General features: G+C 38.3%; 3 protein-coding genes across 9 annotated transcripts; 2 read left to right on the top strand and 1 right to left on the bottom strand.

The window, feature by feature from the left end:
* Positions 1-540: 540 nt before the first annotated feature.
* On the top strand, positions 541-4,633 carry LOC105281779 (major facilitator superfamily domain-containing protein 10). Of its 3 annotated transcripts, none has more exons than XM_011343254.3 (7): positions 541-2,212; positions 2,386-2,648; positions 2,752-3,043; positions 3,112-3,332; positions 3,435-3,525; positions 3,685-3,822; positions 4,315-4,633. In XM_011343254.3, exons 1-7 carry the CDS (start codon positions 1,981-1,983, stop codon positions 4,407-4,409), a joined length of 1,332 nt encoding a protein of 443 aa, XP_011341556.1. In that variant the 5' UTR covers positions 541-1,980; the 3' UTR covers positions 4,410-4,633. The 3 variants fall into 3 exon arrangements, with proteins under 3 accessions (XP_011341556.1, XP_011341558.1, XP_011341557.1); XM_011343256.3 differs by having other exon boundaries at positions 2,074-2,212; positions 2,418-2,648; XM_011343255.3 differs by having other exon boundaries at positions 2,140-2,212; positions 2,370-2,648.
* Positions 4,634-5,251: 618 nt separating this feature from the next.
* LOC105281780 (signal transducer and activator of transcription 5B) lies at positions 5,252-14,146 on the top strand. Of its 5 annotated transcripts, none has more exons than XM_026967928.1 (11): positions 5,252-5,619; positions 6,872-7,015; positions 7,126-7,285; positions 7,376-7,725; positions 7,802-7,945; positions 8,020-8,491; positions 8,689-9,397; positions 9,450-9,641; positions 9,728-9,959; positions 12,431-12,598; positions 13,122-14,146. In XM_026967928.1, exons 2-11 carry the CDS (start codon positions 6,888-6,890, stop codon positions 13,159-13,161), a joined length of 2,595 nt encoding a protein of 864 aa, XP_026823729.1. In that variant the 5' UTR covers positions 5,252-5,619; positions 6,872-6,887; the 3' UTR covers positions 13,162-14,146. The 5 variants fall into 5 exon arrangements, with proteins under 5 accessions (XP_026823729.1, XP_026823730.1, XP_026823728.1 ...); XM_026967929.1 differs by having other exon boundaries at positions 6,869-7,015; positions 9,462-9,641; XM_026967927.1 differs by having other exon boundaries at positions 6,869-7,015.
* On the bottom strand, positions 13,294-20,987 carry LOC105281781. Its single transcript, XM_026967933.1, has 10 exons — positions 20,597-20,987; positions 20,263-20,381; positions 19,680-20,172; positions 19,343-19,608; positions 19,098-19,237; positions 16,398-16,664; positions 15,757-16,077; positions 15,336-15,585; positions 14,970-15,244; positions 13,294-14,733 (listed from the first exon to the last, which is right to left on the bottom strand). The coding sequence occupies exons 1-10, from the start codon at positions 20,961-20,963 to the stop codon at positions 14,478-14,480; spliced, it is 2,754 nt and encodes a 917-aa protein (XP_026823734.1). The 5' UTR covers positions 20,964-20,987; the 3' UTR covers positions 13,294-14,477.
* Between the last annotated feature and the right edge of the window lie 2,521 nt (positions 20,988-23,508).

Genomic DNA, 23,508 nt, shown 5'->3' with positions numbered 1-23,508 from the left:
CGATTGTGTTACGATATGTAGTAATGCAGAAATTATGACACTAAAGTATAGTCATCGTCAATCTTGTTAAGGCAACAAATCAATAGGTGTCAATTCCATCAGGATTTATTCGTTTTTTCAATGGCGTTCCTGCTAGCGAGACGACAGTTTTTCTTTTCCAAACGGAACTACGTGTTTTCTGTTTGCGGGTCCGATCGATTGCACGGATCGTTTCTCACGCTTTGATTTTTCCTCCCTTCCATCGCGCCACGTAATTCGTATTTCCACGTGCATACGGCGAGAGGGAGAGAGAAAGAGAGAGAACACCTCGTGGACAAGAGGATCGAGACACGTGTATTACCGCTAAAACGAAAGAGAGAGAGAGAGAGAGAGAATAAAAAAGGGGGAGAAAATAGCGCTGAGTATTGAGTTGCAGCGTATTTAGAAACGATCGTTCGCGCGGACGAGCGATGTTACAGTTCGGGACGGGTTTGAAAAGATCTTTGTTCGCATCGCGGAGCGAGGAAGTGGGTCTCAGTATACACGCGAGCGTACGTGTGTGCGTACGGCCGCGCGTCCGATGCGCGTGTGAGCACCGCACCGCGGCACCGCCGCTTGCCGGAAGTCGGCGACGCGCATAATGCTCCTGGGTGCGCCCGTTCGCTCTGCTCGGCGGCTATTTTTCGCTTCACTGGCAAACAAAAACAAGCTCGACGATCGCGGGCTTACGATGAGGCGCCGCACCGCCAAATCCTCGTTCCTTCTGCAGATCCATTTGGTATACGTTCTGAACGTGTGCTTTCTTGTAGTGTTCGCGCGTTTTTTCGCCATTGTGTTTTCTAGATTGTACTCGAAATTTGAAGAAGACGTGGCGCGCTTGTACACCTAATCGGAAACACCGGGAAGTACGTGACTCATTGGTAATGTGTGCAACGCTGTTTCCTTCGTGTTTGACAAAATTCGATATGTTACCAGTTCTCCCTTTACATGAAGAGTTCTATTTTATCGACCGTAAATAAGAAATTGAATCATTCAAAAGCGACATCGATTGAAGGCAACCAAATTTAACTTTTTTGAGAAATATACAATGTTAAATTATATTTTCAATATTTTATATACCGTTTTTTTACAAAATTTGTTAAATCAAAGTATCGTCTCAAATATAAAACTAACTTTGAACATTATATTCTGCATATAAGGGCTTGTGACGTAAAAACGTAGTCCTAGTGCCCTTTATGGACAAACAATAAAATAGGGATTGACTTGAAAGAGCGCAGTCCCTTAGGATATATATAAAAGAAATTTTAAAAAAAGGGCTGCAGCTATATGTCACTATATATATTTATATATAATAGAACATTTAGTTACTTCTATATAAATACTACATTCCTGCAAAACGAGAAAATCAGTGGGTCTAAGATTTCCTTGCTCTCTACGAGATAAGATGCCGGTTATAGGTTTCTATTTTATCTACTACGAATACAAATGATCTCCAAAATATCTTAGTTTTATTATGGACTCACATGACATCCATTACTGACCGCATTACGCGACACACGCGAGATATAACGGGATGTTGGACAATAAGTTGACGCCTTTGTGCCTTTCACTTTTGGGCGGCACGTCAGTCTTTTTCGACGCTCTTGTGCCGCGATGGCAGGAACGAAAAGTCTGGTTTTTCCTTCTTCACTGCGTACTATTCTGAGATATACGTGATGAACGCACCTGGCACTTGAATAATGATACTCGCGCATTTAATTATGTAGTCTGATCAAGATACTAATTGAATTCGTAGGAGTATATGTTATCTTGCGAATTACTAGCTTTTATCTACTTCCTGAAACTGAGAGATCCTTGCCAAGTTCTCTGTCGAAGTCGCTGAATGTGGAAATGAATGATTTACACAAACGCAGAAGAAAATCGTAGAAAGGAATTGTCTAACAGTGGTGGATGAGTCATAAAAATTACATCGTATAAATTTTTGAAAAAACACATTTGAAAATGAATGAAAATATGAATGAAAGTGAAGGCAGTACAGTGCGAGTGGTGTTTATATCCTTGTTGCTGGATCTTCTGGCATTTACAATGATACTGCCATTACTGCCAGCTCTACTGGATTATTATAAAGAGATAGAAAATGGTAGTGGATTATACTCTACTATTTTGAGCCACATAAAGACCATGCAAGTGTTCTTCGATGCTCCAGATAGAGTCAGCACAGTTCTTTATGGAGGTTAGTAATACATACTTATATGTATACTTATGTGCAAAAGTAGCCTTTGTGTATGTATTATATACTTGTAATTATAAATGTTTTTAAATAAAAGATTCTCTCTTTTTATATTCTGTTTTTGTCTCTTAATATATTAAGCATGATAAATGATAGTCAGTTTTGCTTTCTTGCAGGTTTTCTGGGCTCTATGTATTCTTTCTTGCAGTTTCTTGGATCCCCACTGATAGGAGCATTGTCCGACATTTATGGACGAAAACCTTTGATGCTTTTGTGCTTGACAGGCATCTCTCTCTCGTACCTTTTATGGGCCTTCTCCACAAATTTTGGTATTTTTGTACTAGCAAGATTGGTCGGTGGTATTAATAAAGGAAATATTAGTCTGTCAATGGCTATCATCAGTGACGTTACTTCTTCAAAAACAAGAGGCAAAGCAATGGTAAAGAGATGGATAAATGATTATTTAATCCGTAATTCAAGGTTTTGATTATCTTCATGTAGATTGTTACACAACTTGATTAAATTGTACTCTTTCTTTGCAGGCACTTGTGGGAATAGCTTTCTCTATAGGCTTTGTAGTGGGACCGATGATCGGGGCGTTTTTCGCATGGATGTTGAGTGACAACAGACAAGGCACATGGTACGTGATGCCGGCCTTGTTTGCGCTTCTCCTTGCTTTAAGCGACTTATTTTTTGTTGCTTATTACCTAACGGAGAGTCTACCGTTGAAGCACAGAGCAAGCACTTTGGCGAAGGGATTATCCGGGGCGATTTCATACATCAATCCTATAGATCTCTTTCAGTTTAAGGGAGTATCCGACTTGAGTCAACGAGGTACGTGCTGCGAAATAAAGTCAAAGTCTGTTGAGGTTTGATAATAACACGCTAATTTTATCTTCCAGACCAACGAGATTTGAAGACACTGGGTCGCGTGTACTTCGTATACTTGTTCATCTACAGCGGCTTGGAATTTACTCTGACCTTTTTAACTCATTATAAGTACGGATTTACGAGCATGCAACAAGGATGGATGTTCCTCGGAATGGGATTAATCATGGCGATACTGCAGGCCGGTTGGGTACGACGTATACAACCGCACAGAACAAAAGCAGTCACCGAACTAGTAAGGCATTATCTACATAAATTTCTCCTTCCCTCTTCTTCCGTATTTGTCGCATTGCGAGATGATGTTCCTTTCGTTCGGTAATATTTTCTAACATTTTAGGGCCTGTGGCTAATAATTCCCGCCTTTGTGTGCATTGGTGTCGCCACTGGTGTTCCGATCTTGTGTGTCGGAATTTTTCTTTTCGCAGTTTGTGAGCATTACGTTTTTATGTAGTTGCTACCTTCACCGATACAAAAACTGGTGAATTCGTTCAAACGCAATATATATATATATATATATATATATATATATATATCAGCGTGCTAATAACAATGTCATAAAATATTACGTGTCTCTCTTTTCGTTGCAGCCACGGCTATGGTCGTTACTTGCATAATGACTTTGGTCACGCGTATTGGACCTGAACATCAAAAGGGTGTTATTACTGGAACATTCCGTTCTCTTGGTGCCTTAGCACGCGCTTGCGGGCCGATTGTCGCATCCTCAGGTAAGAAAATAAGAAGAAAGAATCCTTCTAGTCTTGCAAAATTCCTACTGCAGCCACCTACTATAGATATTAAAGCCATCTTCCTTCCCTCTTTCTCACTGCTTCAAAATGATGAAATATTGATTCATTAAGCTGTCAGAAAATCTGTAAAACAAAATTGAAAATAAATGTTACTTATTGTGTTTAATATATTAAGAGAGAAAAAAAAATAAAAAAGAATACTTTTTATTTTTATAATTATTTTTTAAATTTTATAATTATAGGTATATAATATTTACATATACGAAGGTTACTTTTACATATAAAATTCATCCGAGCTCTGCAAGCTCTTTTAACGTTTATACTCGTCTGGGACAAATTTTCGTTGAGCAATGCTTCCAATTTATTGTTCTCCATGTATTTGTGACCTTAGGAACTTTTGCAAGCATCTAATATTTTAGCTCTCTCTCTTTTTTTTGTTTATATCTATGAATATGGATCTTTCTGTTTCAGCATTTTGGTGCATCGGAAGTACCACGACATATTTGATCGGAGCTTTGTTTCTTACGCTACCGCCACTTATCTTGCACAGAATGCGTGCTTTGTGACTTCAGGCCAATATAGCCAAATGGTATTTTATAGTGTACTTATCTCAAAGAATATTTTTGTACATTTTTAAAATATTTTAGAAAAAATAGTGTAGTTCATACGCTATATTTTTGACATATTGATGTTATGAAATAATAGTCATTATGTTAGATAATGAATTTAGATACTTTATATATATATTTTTTAATTTTTATATTTTTGAGAATATATATACATATATTGCTATTTCTGTATTACATATACAATTTATTTTATCTAAAATTGTAATGAACGAGTACAAAATTATATCGATATACAAATAAATTATATATATGTTTTATATAAAAGCTGAAATGTAACATCATATATCAATAGTTACATCCAACTCTTAGCTACTCATTACCTATCATTTTTCTCTTTGAAGTCTTAAAGTCATACATGCTAAACGATCATGCATAACTGAATAGCTGCTTAACTATAATAAATAACAAAGAGATTACTCTGGAGTCGCGTCACCATAATCTATCGATAAATGTTACATCAGCAGGTTCATTCTTTCTTTCTCTGTTTTACTTGCATGTGGTTAGGTATCGTGGTGGTATATAGTGGTATGTAGTTATGGTTTATTAGGCTTTCCCTGCGCTAACGCTTTGTTTATTTCAGTGTCTATTGAAACGCAGGTAGGAAAAAATACAAAAGGAAGGGAAAAAGTTTTTGGCAGGTTCATGGTACATCGATAAATCACGCCGCGGAAGCCTGCGCGGCCTGCGCGTCGGCGAGTCGACGCAGGCGCGGGGCGGTCACGTGACTACCCCACCCCCGCTTTGCCCCCCCAATGGCGCCATTTACGGTAGCGAATTCCAGGAATTCCCGCCCTCGTCGTTTCACTCCGACGTCGTCGTCGGCGGCCGCTTGTGGTGCACGGGTGAGACGAGAAAGCGGATTGGAGCGGAAGCGGCAGAGAGGCAAGAGGTTTTTCGGTAGAAGGGACGACGGCGTTATTGATGAGATTAGTGGGCGCGAACATCCACTGGCATTAACGTTGCGGTTTTATTGCGCGATTAGTCGCGTTTAATCGCGTTGCAGTTGGATCTGCGTCAGTAATAATCGAAGGTCGCTATCGCTACATCGCAGACGATAACGGCAACGACGACTGCGGCAAAAGTGACTGCCGGAAAGAAGGGGGAAGTTCCGACAGCATCGTGGAACCTCAAAATCGTCTAACAGAAGGTGAGACTTTCACTGATACTTTCCGGAAAAGTCGCCAGTGATCTTCCGCGAACTTATTTGTTCCGTCGTCTGTCCTATCCTGCTTCTCTCCTCCTCCTCCTCCCTTCTCTTCCTTCTCTTTTTGCTTCCTCTCTCTCCCTCCCCGCCACTTGTCAGTGTCGGCAATTCCCTCGCGCGTTTATCTATTTACGCATTACGTCGCGCAGTAAGTTTTTCTCGGACAGCAATTTTTTTCTCATCGCGCGCCGGTGCGTCGGATCGTCGTAGCTCGGTTGTTCAACAAACATACGCTCCCGCGTGATTCGCAGACAGGTCTTGTGCACTTTGTTCCCTCGATATTCTCGGTAGCTGGCGGCAGGTATTTGCCGAGATAGCATGCGACGCGACGTACTCGCGCCTGAAGATACGTCCCGGCATGCGGCTGTTATCGCTGACGCGCGTCTCGGTTTCTCGCGCGCGCGAGATTCTTCTTTTTTTATATTAACATGACGTAACGCGTCGCCGAATTCCGAGTTCGGAGATCACGAGAGTCGCCTATTGCGCTCGTTAAAATTAGGAGCGTTTATTGTCGAGGAATGTTCTCACAAGCATATCGGTTGCTAGAAATTCGCATTATCTTCTAAACGATCTATTAATAATGATGATGGTAAAGGTGAAACTGTCGACGTAGATAAATGTACAATGGAGATAAAGAGAATTCCCGAAAAAAAGATACCAGAACAAGCAGATAAATAAATGTATAAATTAAATCGGAAATGTTGTTACTAGATAATAAAATTGTCAACATTTCATATCATTTTATTATCATCTGGATTAAACAACATTGATATTTATTGTGTATTTCATTCGAATGCGAAATATCTCTTACGCTCTTCCCCCCTCCCTTCTTCTCTATTTCGGCGAACTTCGGACAATTTTTCGTCAATACACGGATTCGTGGAATGCATAAATAAACATGGCGGGGGGGGGGGAACATATATCTTAGGGCAGATTCTATATTTCGTTTTATATAAAATATCTGTATCTTTATTTTCCTTAGAAAATATTTTATTAATAATATCATTATTTTGTTTTGATCGACTAATCACGAAAATATTAGCAATTTTAATTATTTTGTTTTGCTAGTTTTGAGGATTAAAACTCTATCAAAAGATGTCATTATATTTCGTTTTATATAAAATATCTGTACCTTTATTTTCTTTAGGAAGTTTTTTTATTAATAACATCATTATTTTGTTTCGCTGGTCAGAAGATTAAAACAATCAAAGATGTCATTGTGGGCAAAAGCTCAGCAGTTACCACCGGAAATACTGCAACGGGTGCATTCAATATACGGAGATCACTTTCCGATTGAAGTCAGGCACTTCCTGTCAGCATGGCTAGAGGAGAAGATGTGGTGAATATAACTTATAAACTTCGAAATTAATTTTTTTTAACAAGTTTGCACATACATTGAAGAATGTAATTATAAATATAATAAAATAAATATAATAAAATATATTTCAGGTCTGATATAGAGCCAGAGAATCCGCAGCATGAACAATATATCTCCAACATTATCTTATCCCTGATACAAGAAATAGAAAATAAAGCACTTGCGCTGCAAAATGACAGAGACTTCTTTCTAGCGAAATTGAAATTGACAGAGGTTGCGAAATCATTTCGCGTAAGTCACACTTGTCATGTTTTATTTCATTTAACTACAAATCGAAACGATCTCTAATTTATATCGTCCCTTGGCGTCCTTTCGTTGCAGCAAAGATATGCCCAAAATCCGATGACATTATTTAGGATAATCAGACATTGTCTGGGCACAGAAATGAAAGTACTGTCACAAGTCGAGAATCTAGGAGGTAGTCTAATGAACATGGCTGACGACAGGGTCAATATGATGATAGGCGATGCCGTCGCTGAGATAGCTCAACAAGTCGATCTATTACGGCGCAAGACATTCGAAAGCGGTGAGGATTTACGAAGAATGGAGCAGGAACAAGAGGCTTTTGCTCTCAGCTATCACGAATGTACAAAGCTGAATGCCCACTTGCAACATCTCGCTACTCAGCCACAGAATCAGCAAAGCATGGACTTGGAAAAGAAGATTAAAAGGTAAAAAAAAAACGTTAATGCACTTGGTACGTTAATTTATATTTATGGAGTTTTATAAAATACGCTTTTTAACCAGGCAAAAGGATCAGCAAGAGCAGTTACTAAATAACAAAGTAGCTGGTCTGATGCAACTGCGTTTATCATTAATTGATAAATTGAAAGACACCATTACAAGAATAAGTACCTTGCAATCCAAAATTTTGGACGACGAGCTGATCAGGTAAAGTGTTGATATATTTAATAAAAACTGACCAGATGCGGATCATTAACAATCCTGATATCTTCTTGTTATAGATGGAAAAGGGAGCAGCAGTTAGCGGGGAATGGCGCGGCCTTCAACAGCAATTTGGACTCTATACAGGAATGGTGCGAGAATCTCGCCGAGCTTATTTGGTCGACGCGACAACAGATTAAGGAGGCAGAGCGTCTGAAGCAAAAATTCGGCCTTGAACCACCAGCGATACAAGACATTCTGCCCACCTTAAATTCTCAGATCACGCAACTTCTCAGTTCACTGGTTACCAGTACCTTTATTATCGAGAAACAACCCCCACAAGTTATGAAGACTAATACTCGTTTCACCAGCACCGTTCGATTGTTAGTTGGTGGTAAATTGAACGTTCATATGACGCCGCCGCAGGTAAAAGTGAGCATAATCAGCGAAGCTCAGGCAAACGCTTTGTTAAAGAGCGATAAAATGGCGAAGAATGGCGGTGAGGTCAGCGGAGAAATCTTGAACAACACTGGCACCATGGAATATCATCAGGTTCGTGAGAACATCTAATATTCGTTTCACATTAAATGTGATTAGATAGATTATTTATCATTTTTTATATGTCGTATTATGTTCCCGTAATATAATACGGAACTAATCGTTAACGAAGAACTCATTTTTGATCAATAATGTAAATCCGAAACTGCAAGGAAAGTATTTTTACATTGATACGATGCGCAATGTTGCAGGCAACCAGACAATTGTCTGTGAGTTTTCGTAACATGCAATTGAAAAAGATCAAGCGGGCGGAAAAGAAGGGCACGGAATCGGTGATGGACGAAAAATTCTCACTGCTGTTCCAATCGCAATTCAGCGTTGGCGGCGGGGAACTAGTGTTCCAAGTATGGACCTTGAGTTTACCAGTAGTGGTAATCGTTCACGGTAATCAGGAACCCCATGCATGGGCTACTGTCACTTGGGACAATGCATTTGCGGAGCCTGGAAGAGTGCCGTTTGCGGTACCAGACAAAGTATCATGGTGCCAGGTGGCAGAAGCCTTAAATGTCAAGTTCCGTTCTGCGACTGGTCGTCTACTGACTGAGGAGAATCTCCGATTTCTCGCGGAAAAGGCATTTCGAAGCAATGGAAACTCAAATGCGCAAGACTATTCAGGTCTGCTTCTAAGTTGGACGCAATTCTGTAAGGAACCCTTACCCGAAAGGAATTTTACTTTCTGGGAGTGGTTTTACGCCGTCATGAAACTCACTCGAGAGCACCTGAGGGCCCCATGGATGGATGGTTACATACTTGGATTCGTCCGAAAGAAGCAGGCGGAAGAGATGTTGGCGACTTGCGCGTTCGGTACTTTTCTGATGCGTTTCTCCGACTCGGAACTCGGTGGCATTACGATCGCGTGGTGCGGAGGTAAAGGCGATACGACAACGTGTCAGACTACAGGTAAGTTTTGCGAAGAATACATGCTCTTAATCTCTCCACATTTATTTTTCAGATCAATTTTCAGATCAAGTACGATCAGATCAAAGTACAGTGGAGCAAGTGTTCATGTTGCAACCGTTCACGAGTAAGGACTTTGCCATCCGTAGCTTGGCAGATCGTGTATTCGATTTGCAACATCTCTTGTATTTGTATCCGGATATCGCAAAGGATCAAGCTTTCTCCAAATATTACACGCCATTTAATGGTAAATGCTTACGCTGCTTCATCACGCCGAGGTTTATCTTCAAGCTCCACAATTATGCCCGTGATAACCGACGTTAATTCCCATAGAAAATCAATCCACGTCGACAAATGGCTACGTCAAACCGCTATTAGTAACGCACGTACCAGGTTGGAGCGCGCCTGGACAGGGTGGTCAAACACCATCCCACTCTTCTATAGTGGGAGTCAGTAGTAGCGGACCGGGCGGACCGGGCGGAAGTTACCCTGCCACGCCACAAACCATGTTCCAAGCGCATAGTCCTGATCCATCTGTACGAGACACACCGTCCGTAGCATCAAGGTCAGTCTCCTGGATATAATAACCCATCGACAATTTCTACTTGATTCTCTTTATAAGATCGACTTACGCTTTACTATCTCTTTAAAGTAGAAACGAATCTCAAGCTATATACAGGATGTTCAGTAAATCAATGTGACAAACAGTAATGCAGGCAGAATAGAGGCTTTTTACTTTGTTCGCGTAATTTTCAAGGAAAAAAATAAATTTTTGGAGAGAGCACTTCGTCGATTGTATCGCGATTTACCGAACATCTTGTGTTTGATGTCGCACATATCATTCGTACATATACATACCCTAATATACTCCGCATTAGGGTATTTAACGTTTAGAATTTGAATTCCTTGGAATTATCGTTGAAAATATGCGATATAATGAAGTACACATTGAATTAAGGGATACCGTATTCCTTGTTTCTGTTGTCTTTTTTTCTATTCTGTTCATAAAAAGAGATTTCATCGTTTTGTAGTATCTGAAACTGACATAACCAATACCAATTAGAAGAGTGGAAGTCGAAGACAATAACGTTGAGCCTATGTCCAAATGAGCATTTACGGAAATTTTAATGCGGAAGATTAATTAAATAAAATACATTCCTTACAGCTTTCTGGATCTTTTTATTAATAGTATTTTATTAATAGTGGGAATAAACAAAATCAAAAGAATTTTTTTGTATTTTTTGTTGTTTAAAAGTTTATAGATAACAACGGCAATTGCATTGATTGTATTTTTTACAGACATATTAACATCACAAAGAATATTTAGTCTTATAATTAAGCTAAAATAATACGAGTGACAGAATTAACGGTATACCCGATAATATATGATAAGTCATGTATTTAATTTCTTTTGTAACGAATGATACTGTATTGGATGGTACTGGTTTATTTGACACATTGTTACTCAAGTATGTGTCAGAAAATGCACACACACACGCGCGCGCGCGCGCGCGCGTGTGTGTGCATTTATACGTCATTGTTATCGACGAAAGTATTCATTGTTGAAAGTATTACGAAAGTATATATTATAAAGACCAATATAATTAGCCATTTTTAGTTTATGGTGGAAATCTGTATTTAACATCAATTTTTTTAACTTTAAGCTTTTTGATCATTTTTATGATATTTTTATATATCTTTTTTATGATATACATATGTATATTTTTATTGTTCCAGTATCTTTGTCCAATATAGTAATATTTGTTAATTATCAGCAAATTTAGTATTAAAGGGCATTGATACATACTAAAAAAACTATATGAGTATTAATTTACCAATGATGCTGTTGTAGTACTTAGGAGAGATCCTGAAAAAGTAAATGATGTAATATTATACATATACACGCATAAGTGCCTTTATGCACAAATACATTTTACTTTTATCGTTAATATGTTTAATTAATTAATGTGTGTTAAATTGTATAATCGGTGTTGAAAAATTCAATCTCTATTTTCTACTGCAGTTTTAATATACATTTTTTGAAAAACTGTATGTATAAAAATATGCATATGAAACATTATACATAGAATATAAATTTATAAATACGAAGAAAAAACGCAAATTTATAACTAAATAATGGATAATGGAATTAAACACGGACAGATATTTTACTTTTGGTAAATTGTTTTATTATTGAACCATTTTCTACTTTGACAATTTGTACATTTCTATCTCATTTATGTATCATTGAGAAAGATCACTGATAAGAAATTAGTGCGTAAATGATATCTTCGACTGCCAAGTATTTTCCTACAATTTCCATTTTCTAACATAACGGCTTATCCATGGCTTTTATATACATATATATTACTTTTATATTACGGACTTTTACATATTACAGCGTAATGTTTGTATGTACATACAAGCGTAAACGTTGCGTGTTGGAAAAACACACATTTACAGATAAGAATGTCGGAGTATATTAAAGAGATTGAGAGAGAGAGAGAGAGAATGAAAGCATGAGAGTTATCGTTTAAAAGGCAAAGACCTGGAGCAAGCCGGTACAACCACAACGGAAAGTTTAATACTACCTTGTAAAACGCAGCTCCAATCACTCGCAGCTGGCAATTGTGTAACGTTAGTCGCGAATTCGATGGAATATATTGCTGATTTGTTGTCTGTGCGGTATGAGTCAAAAAATCGAAATCTTTTCGCGGCTTTGATGTATTTTTGTTTTTCTCGAAAAATTATCACAAGTGACCGATCTACGATCGTCGTGGGTGGGGTTCTTGTGGTTGTCACTCAATATCTCCTTTTTACCGTGTTGTACCGGCTATTCCGGCTATAATCGGTCACATTAAAAAAATGCATAAATAAAAAGGGCGAACAATATAGGGCGCAATTCAAAAAAACTCAGAAGAAAAGAAGAAAAGAAAAGGAAGATACAAGAACGGATGAAAGAGTGGAACAGATTTAAGCTTACAATTGATTGATTATCGAGGATTGCCAGTGATTGGAGTTGTGTTTTTGTGGTAGTTACGCTCCGGGTCTCAGCCAGTCGGGTGTTGGACGGCCAAGTTCGGATATGGACTACGTGGAGCTGATGGGCCACAACGAGCTGTCGTCGATCGATGAAAATCTCAACTTGGATCACCTGAACGGTTTCGGCTTCTCCGAGTTCATGCAGTCATACAACACTAGTAGGTAATGCCGAAGCATTATTGTTGTTGTCTAAGTAGAACGGCAACAGTGGTCATTAGTTGGATTCACTACTGTCGTTCTCTTTAGATCGTTACTTGCAATCCTTTTTTCGATCTCTGTCGGCTTATCATGCCGCGTCAACTGATTGACGATATGGATTGTTAATGGGGGAGGGATATTAATGTGATGAGTGACGGCTGGCATATCATAATTTACTTAAAAGTACATAATGCGAATACATCTAAATAGATTACGTACTGTCGAACAATGGTAAACAATGAAAATCGTATGCAATGCGAATGCTAGAAATGTCAATATAAAACTGTGCGTTTATTTTTGCCAATGTCAATATGTACCGCGGGCCGCACTACACACACGTGAGAGTATCTGTATACATTTATCTTGTAATGTTTAAGATTACTTGTTGCGATGCAGAAACTGTGAATTTTCCCGCATGTAACTACAATTGTTTTCTAATATTTCGATTTATTGTTAATTGTTTCGGTCATTGCTTAATTTTTTCCAGATCAGAAAACGGAGGGATCTCTCTACTGATGACTAATTAATGCCTTTAATGTTTTTATTTTTTATACGTACATATTATATACTATAAAAAACGTTTATATAAAACGTTATGAAAAACTTAAATCCGTATAAATAATACCGATTTAAATACTTTTTATTACGTCCTATATTTACCGTCGAAATCACTTGATTCGAAAAAAATAACTTCCGTCAGAGTGTGAGAGTATATTTTATGTTTTAATAGATAGACTAGTTAAAACATATGAAGTATATATAAGTTTTAACTAGTTTTTAATTAATTTTCTTTCGTGATATCTTAGTTGTAGTACTGAAGAGTGGGATAAGCTATGGCCGGTATTCATAGTCGGATCTTATATTTAAGACCGTCTTAAGTTTATCTACAGATGTTGTATAGATCATTTCATTGGCTACGGAGTATCTGAAGATACACTTAAGACGGTCTTAAATATAAGATCCGACTATGAATACCGGCCTATGTGTATGTATACGATTATACACATAATATTATGTATATAATTTTACTAATTTCATCGGTTAATTTGTAAACAGAAGCTTATCCGTCTTAGTTTATAAATAAGGCTTATATAGATTATGTAGTAGGTAATTTTAAACGGACTAAGAGTAAAAACAGAGACTTAGCCTTCGATGGCACTAGCTGTTAGCTTAAAATTAGTTACTACATGGTGCTCCATTCCCTCCCCCAACCATGTATTTTATACATACATTATTAAAAAATAATATATCAATTGTTAATGTGAAATACAAAATTTATCACGACTATGTGCACACAATGTCATATGTACAATGTACGCTATTTTCAGTAGAATAGACATTAATATTGTCAATTGATTGTGTTAACAAAGATTAGAGTTTATTTTATTATGGAAAATGAGATAATTAATGAAGAGATGACTATTATATTCTTATCCATCACTGTAACTGCTAAATGTAAATGTAACATAACACACACGCATGTTTACGCGCAATAAAGTACGTTGTACGATCAATACGTTTGCTGTTTATTGCTACTGCTACATTTAGATTTGAGTTTACATGACTCACTCGACATAATTTTATCCTTTCCATAAACTTTCACATTTTCGTTCGGATACTTGAATTCGGACATAAAAATTTAGTGTATTTCGAAAATATAAGTATCAAAATGTTTAGAAAACTATATTTGCTATTAAAATAAAATTTATATATTCGTAATAAAGCTGTTGTATTCCAAAAAGATAGAGTGTTGGTCGTTAAGAGATCAAACTAAAATCGTATACTATTAAACTGTAATTGAGTTTCAGTGTGTATCAGACGCTATCCAACCTAGAAAACATGTTCAACATGTTTTCGTTGGAGCGGATGACACATTATCATTCTGCTCGTTTACGCAAGGACATTCCGTGCACGACTCGTCCTCGACATATTGACCTGGTGCGGGATAACTCATGTGATAAACCGTATCACCGGCCATCGGATGTTCAGGCCGCAGATATTTACTCTTCTGCGTCCATGGAAGTTCTTCCCTAGGTTTAAGTGTCCACGTTTGGTACGACAATTTATTTATTGTTTCGCCGTCGATTTTCGTCTCCGGTCTAGATGAAAATGCATTACAGAATCGATCATGTCCGTAAACTCGGAACGGTTGAACGTATTAATGAGAACACGTAAAGGATTCTAATGTAAGAGACATTTCCTTTCGAAGAAGGAAAGATCTGTCAAGGAGGAAATATATCTGAACTGTTTTTTTTTTTTAGATACATCCGTAAACGATCTCATACTGTTTTTAATATTATGCTTTAGATGTATACTTCTAGCTTCGTCTTCTCACCTGGAATATTGCATAACAGGTCTGTAATTCTGAACGGATTTTATCATGCCGGGCTTTACGTAAGACAACCCAGTGGTCGTATCTGTCATTAGCGGTGCATCGACCGTACGAATGTTATCGCATGGAATGATAAGGTCCGGACGCGGCATCATCTTGGCCGTGTATTCATAACGAGTCGTCGTCTCGGACTGCATTCTACCGTTTCCTAGTATACTTCTGGCTCGTGGCGGCACAAACGGGCTTCGTTTCGCGATCCAGACTGGCTGATAGCTTAGCTGCAAAGATGATTCGCAAAGCGACGCTTATTGAAAATGTGAATCATCCTACGATAAAAATAAGCACGCGCGGGATTACTCAGGCAGTAACCTTGGCAGTCGTATCGACGGACATCTTTACGTTGGGTATGGTAATACTGCCGCAGGGAATAAACGGTACCGGACGTTCTACGTCACCCGGGAGGTAGCTCTCCTTGTAAACGGTTCTATCCGCGAACTCTGCACCATAAGGGAACACGTACGTCGCGACGGGCAGGAAGGGTTTCTCCACAGAAACCGCATCATTCCTCATGTAACTCTCGGAGTAAGTGGTCTTGCCGCACATTGTAATGTCCGGTGACCTTTAAACACTCGGGAGTATATAAATATATACTTTTGTAAATTACGTTCTGTGCGTTAAGATTTATTTTACGTTTCATTAACATGCGATTAAAAATACAAATATTCCTGTCTCTCCTCATCTTGTTATTGATTCACACATTCAAACTGATGCATAATATATGTATACATACTTATATCCAGGTTTCTGCGCCCAAGGATAAAATTTCTTCTTGTCGACGGCGAAGGGTTGGTAGCTTAATTTTTGCGTCGTCTCTTTGGCACTGGGCTGACTCGGTGGACGATATTTCAATATCGGCTTGAAACTGATTGCAGGCTCAATAGCTCCCGGAGGGACGTAAGATAATTTCGCCGTCGTTTTGTCATCCAACGGGACCAAACTCGTGCGAATGCTCCCACAGGGTATGATCATTTCTGGTTTCTCCACGTGCTTCACCACGTAATCCTGACGAACCGTCGTCACAGTTTCCATCGTACCTTGACTCACCAGCGGTCTGGCACAGGGTAATCTTTGCGTTAACTTATTTCAAGTATATCAGCCCGTTTAGCAACATCAAAAGTACATGTCAGTTCATCGATCTTTATCTTATCATTTTTTCAAGTGAAAAATAAAATGCATTTGATTATTTGTCAATTATAAGATTCTTGTAACTAGCTGAGAACTTTTTATTACACACATAAGGAATACTGCAATTTTGAAAAGATACAGGAGACAGCAGAACACTTCAGTAATTTTGCTCTGTCTCTGTTAAGTAATTTTCTCCTTTTATAACTGAGAGTTAACACATGTCATGCAATAATCGCTTTCTCTTACCTACGTTTCGGTATAATTGGCTCCGCTTTAACGATCTGCCATATGGGTCTATAAGATAATGTATTCGTCGTATCTTCGGAAAATTTGCCGCTACTTTTCTGTAGACTGTGGGCAGGTCGTATTGGTTGCAATCGCGCAGAACGAGCCACCATATGGTCCACATCCGGATACGACAAATGATACGTTGTATTGGTATCGAGTTGTTTTGATGGAATCTTGTACAAACGCTCCGGTGCAAAGGACTTTGCACGTGCTGGCTGCACGTATCTTTTGGCATACTATGCACGCATCATGTATTAATAATTAATCATTATCATACGTTATATTATAACAACCAATCATAATATTTTTTAATCAGATATTTGTAATTATTATTTATGAGTTTACAGTGATAATTCGCAATCTATCGCCCAAATTATAATAATTAAAAGTTTAATAATGTACATATGCCTAAGGAATGCGAGTTATTAGACATAATTATAATAATAAATTATAGATATTAGTCTTTGGATAATAATTTGGCTATTAAAAGTTGTAAAGAATAATCGAATCTCTGAAAGCTGATGAAGATATTGACGAGATAAATATACATATTACTTTTGTCTTGCATGGACATGTTAGTGTTTTGGTAGATGATAAAGCTTTTCTCTTCGAACAAGATTCGACAACCTCCATAATTGCAGTTCTAGACTGCTTTTCTTGTCACATGTGTATGTATATATATATATATATATGTCTATACACAATTACATTAATATTATTTTTTAGTGTGTTGTTAATGGACATAAAAAAATATTTAAAATAATAAAATTGCAGTTTAAAGTTTCAAAGTTTTTCATAACATTTTAGAAATCTACGAGATGTTGACAGGATGCGAGTTTAAAAAAGTCCGACGCTGCTCGAAGTTAGCTCGAGTGGCATCAGATTGGTCTAGAAATAATCAATTTAGTGACATTTTCGTCAAATTTTTCCGATGATAAAAATGATGGCATACATTGTAAAAGAAAAAAAATAGGCGAAAATACAATTTCATAAAAATTGCACTAGAAACTCTAGTTTGTCTATGTATTTCTGTTAGCAATCTAATTTGTACTTATTCTTAACGGTCGGCATTGTTACAACTACAAGGAATTTTTCGTTGATAGTAGTACACATGCGACACGACACGCGTATCACGAAATCACAGTTTAACTTTGGAAAATTTTATACAGCGTCTTTTGAATATCTAATTATCGACATTTAGACTAATTAGATAGATGTCGCATCTTCGATGCGAGACAGAAGAAGGGAAATATCGTATACCCGAGTACAAATATAGGATATTTCAATATTTATAAGCTGAAATAGAATTATTAATTTTCTATATGTTAATGCATTCTTTGCATTGAGACCGATTGGCACAAGCTACTGTGCGTGGAAGACACGAAAGCACATTTTAAACGTAAACGTGTGCCTGTGTGTCTTGCCCGTGGGTTTTATATATATACAGGGTGTCCCAGACCTACCGTATCACCGGTTAATGGTAGATTCCTGAGGTGATTCTGAGACGAATGTTTCTCTTGCAAAATGTCGAGGGTGGCGTAGTTTCAGCGCTACAAAGGGTTGTAGTTATCCTATCCTTGTGTAGAATTTTCCCGCGTTCAGTGACGGTGGATCGAAGGGGTCCCGCGCATCGCGCACACTTAAATTTGAACAGCCGCGAAAAATTAAGATCAAATTGAAGTGTGCGCGATGCGCGGGACCCCTTCGACCCACCGTTACTGAACGCGGGAAAATTCTACACAAGGATAGGATAACTACAACCCTTTGTAGCGCTGAAACTACGCCACCCTCGACATTTTGCAAGAGAAACATTCGTCTCAGAATCACCTCAGGAATCTACCATTAACCGGTGATACGGTAGGTCTGGGACACCCTATATATATATCACGTCTAAATTTCGTATTTCAATTTCTTTTTACAGTTCAGCACATTAAGCGCATCAAAAGGATCTCTGTTTTAACGTTATATATATTTACTGTATACAATATAATTGTACGAATATTTTATATCCCAAATAAACTGAGAGATTATAAATACAGGACAGCCTAAAAAGGACAACAACCGTCGCCTCCTCTCAATCAATTCGCAGAAATAAAACTTAAAAGAGAGAGAGGTAGAAATGTAGAATAAACTTAGAAAAATAAAGTAACAACATTATTCGCGCACGGCGCGCAGGATTGTTCCGTCGTTTTACTGACACTGTTATCACTTGACACACTAATTCACAACTATTCAATTCAAGTTGCGAACTCTCGTTTTCAACACCAGGAAAAGAATGGGCTCTTGTTTTGGAAGCGCTGGGTGAACGTGTCAGAAAACGAAAACAACCTCGGTGTGCCGTTTCCTTTGGCCCTGGAATAAAGCAACGCGATGCGAAGCATTAATAACATGATCTAGTTGATTCGTTATCATTAGCGATTCATCATACTTAAGATATCTAGGAAGAAAATTGTTACAACAGTCCTAAATAAATCAGACAAATTTTGAAATACCCTTATTACTTTTGTTTTATTAATTAGCCCAAATTAAATGAATAAAAACGAAGCAACTATCTAGATTTGAAACTTTTTGTTTTTTTTTATGTTTTCAGACGAGCGCACTTGCACGAGATAATCCATCAATATCACATCGACAGAGGATAAATAATATAATATATACTTTTCCACGATTACAGCTGGCATCTGCACCAATTGTACCGGGCTCTTGGCGTCTTTTAGGGCTTGCTGTAAGTTCAAGATCTGGCCGCGCATCACGCTCATTTGTTTGTCGAAGTGGTGTCGATCGAAGCCCTTATCTTGCTGCAAGAGTAAATGTGTCATTGTGTTATCGTGCCACGTGATGAAATAAGATATAACAATCATGGACATAATAATCGTTCTCTTCAAATAATAGGTGTTACGTACTTTGAACAATTGATACAGATCATCGCAGAGGTCCTGTACAAAGTTCTGATCTGAGAGCTGCGGTAGAACCAGTTCTCGCGTGATGTCACTGAACGGTTGTTTCGCCTGATTTAGCCATGCCCAGTGATAAGGATACGCCCGCCAAGAATCCGGATGCTTAAAGGGAAAGGCCAAGCCGTTGTCTATCGCCGCGATCTTCACCTCGCCGTGCTCAGACCCGTTCTTGCTGGCGCTGGCATCATACTTAATCAACCAATTGTCGTTTCCTGCGAATACGAAGGCACGATGAAGAAACTGACTGACGTTATTGCAGTTAAAGCAACTGCATTTTTCGTACCTCTATCAGTGTTTCTGATGATGTAGTCCAAGATGACCAAACGTTCGAATTGAAGTTGAAACTCGCGACTGAGTCGCGCCGGCATGGATTCGCTCTCCCACCGCCTCAACCAGTAATCGGCATCCTTGTAGCCGTCCACGAAGACCTGGAAGGAACCGACCTTCGGCGGCAGACCGATGCGATTGAAGTGAGATCCCACTGTGGGAAACTGGTCCATGATCGCCTGCTTCATGCGCGCCTTCTGGCGATCCAACCGCGGGTAATTAAAAACCTCACTGACGAGTTTCACCACCCTTGTGTTCGGCACAATGCCGAGGCCTAACTTGCGATCGACTAAGCTGGCGCCCGCCTCGCTCAGATATCCTTGATTGGGAATCAAGCAGCTTCTGCCAAAGCAGCAGGGGCAACAGAGCTTGTGCATCCACTTCGTCCATTTTGGATTCAGCCTTCCATACGGTTCCTCGTCCTTTGGCTTGAACACACCTGTTACTTTCTGATAAAACAATAAAGGGATTAGTGACGCTCACATTAGAGGTAAAGCTGCAACTTTTACCATCGTGGAGATAAAAAAGTATGCCCTTACCCCTGCTGGATTTTTTACGAAATAACTGCCACTGGAACCTTGGTATATCCTCTCTGGATAAACTCCGCTATCTATTGCACACTCAGCTTGCCACACCAGTTCCGAGAACTGTGGGTCATCTGTAGCATATACATATATGTATATACGTATACATAAGATACATATATATATATTAAGCATACATGAGGTAATGATTTTTAGAAAATATGTGCTCTGAACCACTAACAAATATATTATTAATATAAAATAACAAATATAAAATTAAATATATGTGATAATTAAGAGAAATAAGACAACAATATTAAGAGAGCTATAATTCATAATTCAAACAAACCTGGGAATCTGTTAAATGTAACATCAAGCTCTAAGCGACCGAGGAGAGGCTGGCTCTCCCGGTCAATCCCGGAGGAATCTATGGCTAGAGTTTGGTCGTTGCTCAGACCGGGCACAAATTCAATGTCCGGCAAAAGTTCCGCCGTAGGTGGTAACGTTGGCTGATCGGTCTGTGGCAGATGTTGGTGATGGTTGCTGCTGGTGGTGGTGCTGCTGCTGGTGCTACTACTACTATTAGCGGGCGTAATGGACAGATCCACCAGCGCATCGGTTCCCACCAGAGCGACGGCGGCGACGGGGTTGGTATTGTTCTGACTGTGATATTCTCGGTAAGGCACGTGCAATTGCCGCTGTTCGGAGTCGCTCATCACAGATCGAATCACCGCCGAAGCCGATTCGCTCCGCGATCAAAGCGGACTCGCTCGTTGCTTCGCAGAAGTCAGTCGCCGAAGCCGATGCTGACGTTTCAGTCGAACACCCGGGGGGAGAACCTCTATCTACCATGCGACATTCCCGCGGGGAATCTTCACTACCTGTCAACGACGCGCGCGTTTCGACTTCGGTTTTCCTTTATTGTACGTGCCAGCGTGCAAGAAATACGTTAACATCGTCGTGTATGCGTCATCCGGATCGCACGTACGTACATAACGTAACGTAACGCCAGCACTCGCAGTCCAGTGGTCATCGACGGCGACGGCGGGGAAGGGGAGATACGTACTGCGCTCTAACCCGATTAACCAAAATGCGGTCCGTCATCCTAGCGACGGACGCTATCAGCTGATAGGATTATCGCCATATTTGTATGACGTGTGTATGTACCTCTCTCTTTCTCTTTCTTTTTCTCTCTCTCTCTCTCTTACTCTTGTTCTCAAGTTGCACAATGTGACAGCACTTGCTGCATTCGTGTTAATCGTGTTCCGCGATGTCAGGTGCAAAATCACGATTGATTCTTCACGTGCATTCCGTAGCGTTGCTGAGAGATGAATATCAAACAGATTGGAATCATTGTGAGTGCATTCCGAGAGTGCTGAAGATTGCGTCAATTGCGGATTCGGAAGCCACTCAAAATATCGAAGGGTTATGGCGCAAACTTATTACGATAGCCAATCAGTTGCTTGCTTTTCCGGAAGCGGTAAACACGTGTCTAGATATTCGCGTACATCATGACTCAGAATTGCGAATTGCGAGTCCGTAGAAGCATGGTCTTGAAAGGAGTGAAATTTGTGATCATATATGCATTTTATATTATATATTAAAATATATAAATCAATATTATTAAATCTGTGTGAATAGTGCTTTATCATATAAATCTGCTTTATACTGCTTTATTGTATAAATATTTAAATACTTAGTATATCAATTACTGTGATTAATTACTATCTATATTACTATCAATTAATCCATATTACCGATATCAGAATTATACATCACCATTAAGTGTATTAATTATCGATTTAAAGTTCTACTTTTAAATTATTTAAAATCCTATTTTTATTCGGCATCTGTCTTGTTAATTTTCCGCATAATTCCGAAGATACGCACGACGAGGATATTACCATAGCAGAATTAAAAAGATCTCTCGTTTTTCTGCCATTCTTCATTATTACATGTTCTGATATCGAATGCCTTTTTTCCAGTGTCAGATTTAATGCTTCATAATTCATACTGCACATGTTCTCTGAGAGTACATATGCTAATTTAGTCTTAATCCTAATTGTTTGCAGGTAGACGAATCGATGTCAAGATATTGAAAGTCATAGTAAATACTTCTGGTAATACACTTTGGTTTCAATTTAGAATTAGTATTTAATAGGTGAGACGGAGTGGCAAAAGTGATCTTCCGTTCTAAATATTATTCTTATGCAGTGTGCACGAGGAGATAGCCATCCACTCATAGTACTCTAAGAATTGATGAGAATAATGCTCTGTAGGCAGTTCGTAAGAACAATATATATGGTTGTACTTTTAAATAAGTATTTATGTTTGCCTGTGAAAAATATTATAATATATCTTTATTACTTGAATTACTTCTCACTTTAGAAGAGAATAATTTTAATGAGCAGAGGTAAACACAATTTTTTGTGAAGAATTATCTGTGCATTCAATTGAAGTTGAACTTAATCTTAGGTGATTGTAGAAATGTATCTTGATTTATGTTGAAATCGATACATCTTTAATTTTTTGAGAGACACAATTTACTCGTTGAGCATATTGTTAACATTGCAAGCATTTTGAATATGTAACGAGTATGGTAATATGCCTGAGAAATCGACATTTATATGACATAACATTTGTGTTGTAATTTCATATAGAGCTACGTAGATATTATTCTTGCGAACTGCTTACAGAGACTTATTCTTATCAATTCCCAGAGTAATATGAGTGGATGGCTATCTCCTTGTGCATATTGTACCAGGTATTTAAAAAGGATACCCAGACAGCAGAAAAATCCAAAAGACATCGCAAAGATGTTTAAAGAACGTCTTTACATCTTTTAGATATAATAACTCCAATTTCTTTGCAATGTCTTTTGGATTTTTGTTCTGTCTGAGATATGTAACTTAATATTTAAGGTATGTAAGAATATTTATAATGGAAAATCACTTTCACCACTCTATTCTCGATTATTAAATACTTCTAAAAATAATAACAAAGTGAAGAACGTGAAGGAGCTACCCTTAAACAAATTATACAATAAAGAAAAAGAGACAAAAAGAAAGATTGTGTAAGAATTCTTTCTGTCAGATTTAAACATAATTCTTTTATTTGCATGTAAAGTTGTGTATGTAATGAGTAATAATAGAGCTATGAATATATCTATATTAACATAAAATAATAATAAAGCATAGCAAAAATATAAAAAAGAATATTAAGAATTAAGCATTTTCAGCTGACAAAGATGAGACAAAAACA

Source organism: Ooceraea biroi, chromosome 2, assembly GCF_003672135.1.
Source record: "Ooceraea biroi isolate clonal line C1 chromosome 2, Obir_v5.4, whole genome shotgun sequence".
Classification (NCBI taxonomy): domain Eukaryota; kingdom Metazoa; phylum Arthropoda; class Insecta; order Hymenoptera; family Formicidae; genus Ooceraea; species Ooceraea biroi.
Note: the sequence above shows the minus strand (reverse complement) of the source record. Positions and strands in the feature narration are given on the sequence as shown.

Bases quoted from the DNA above. Each gene is read 5' to 3' on its own strand.
- LOC105281779 (XM_011343254.3), top strand. From the start codon at position 1,981: ATGAATGAAAATATGAATGAAAGTGAAGGCAGTACAGTGCGAGTGGTG. The intron at 2,649-2,751 runs GTAAAGAGATGG...CTTTCTTTGCAG, and splicing joins AAACAAGAGGCAAAGCAATG to GCACTTGTGGGAATAGCTTT. The intron at 3,044-3,111 runs GTACGTGCTGCG...TTTATCTTCCAG, and splicing joins ATCCGACTTGAGTCAACGAG to ACCAACGAGATTTGAAGACA.
- LOC105281780 (XM_026967928.1), top strand. From the start codon at position 6,888: ATGTCATTGTGGGCAAAAGCTCAGCAGTTACCACCGGAAATACTGCAA. The intron at 7,286-7,375 runs GTAAGTCACACT...CTTTCGTTGCAG, and splicing joins AGGTTGCGAAATCATTTCGC to CAAAGATATGCCCAAAATCC. The intron at 9,960-12,430 runs GTCAGTCTCCTG...TTTTTGTGGTAG, and splicing joins ACACCGTCCGTAGCATCAAG to TTACGCTCCGGGTCTCAGCC.
- LOC105281781 (XM_026967933.1), bottom strand. From the start codon at position 20,963: ATGAGCGACTCCGAACAGCGGCAATTGCACGTGCCTTACCGAGAATAT. The intron at 20,382-20,596 runs GTTTGTTTGAAT...TATATGCTACAG, and splicing joins TACATTTAACAGATTCCCAG to ATGACCCACAGTTCTCGGAA. The intron at 16,078-16,397 runs GTAAGAGAAAGC...ACCCTGTGCCAG, and splicing joins CCAATTATACCGAAACGTAG to ACCGCTGGTGAGTCAAGGTA.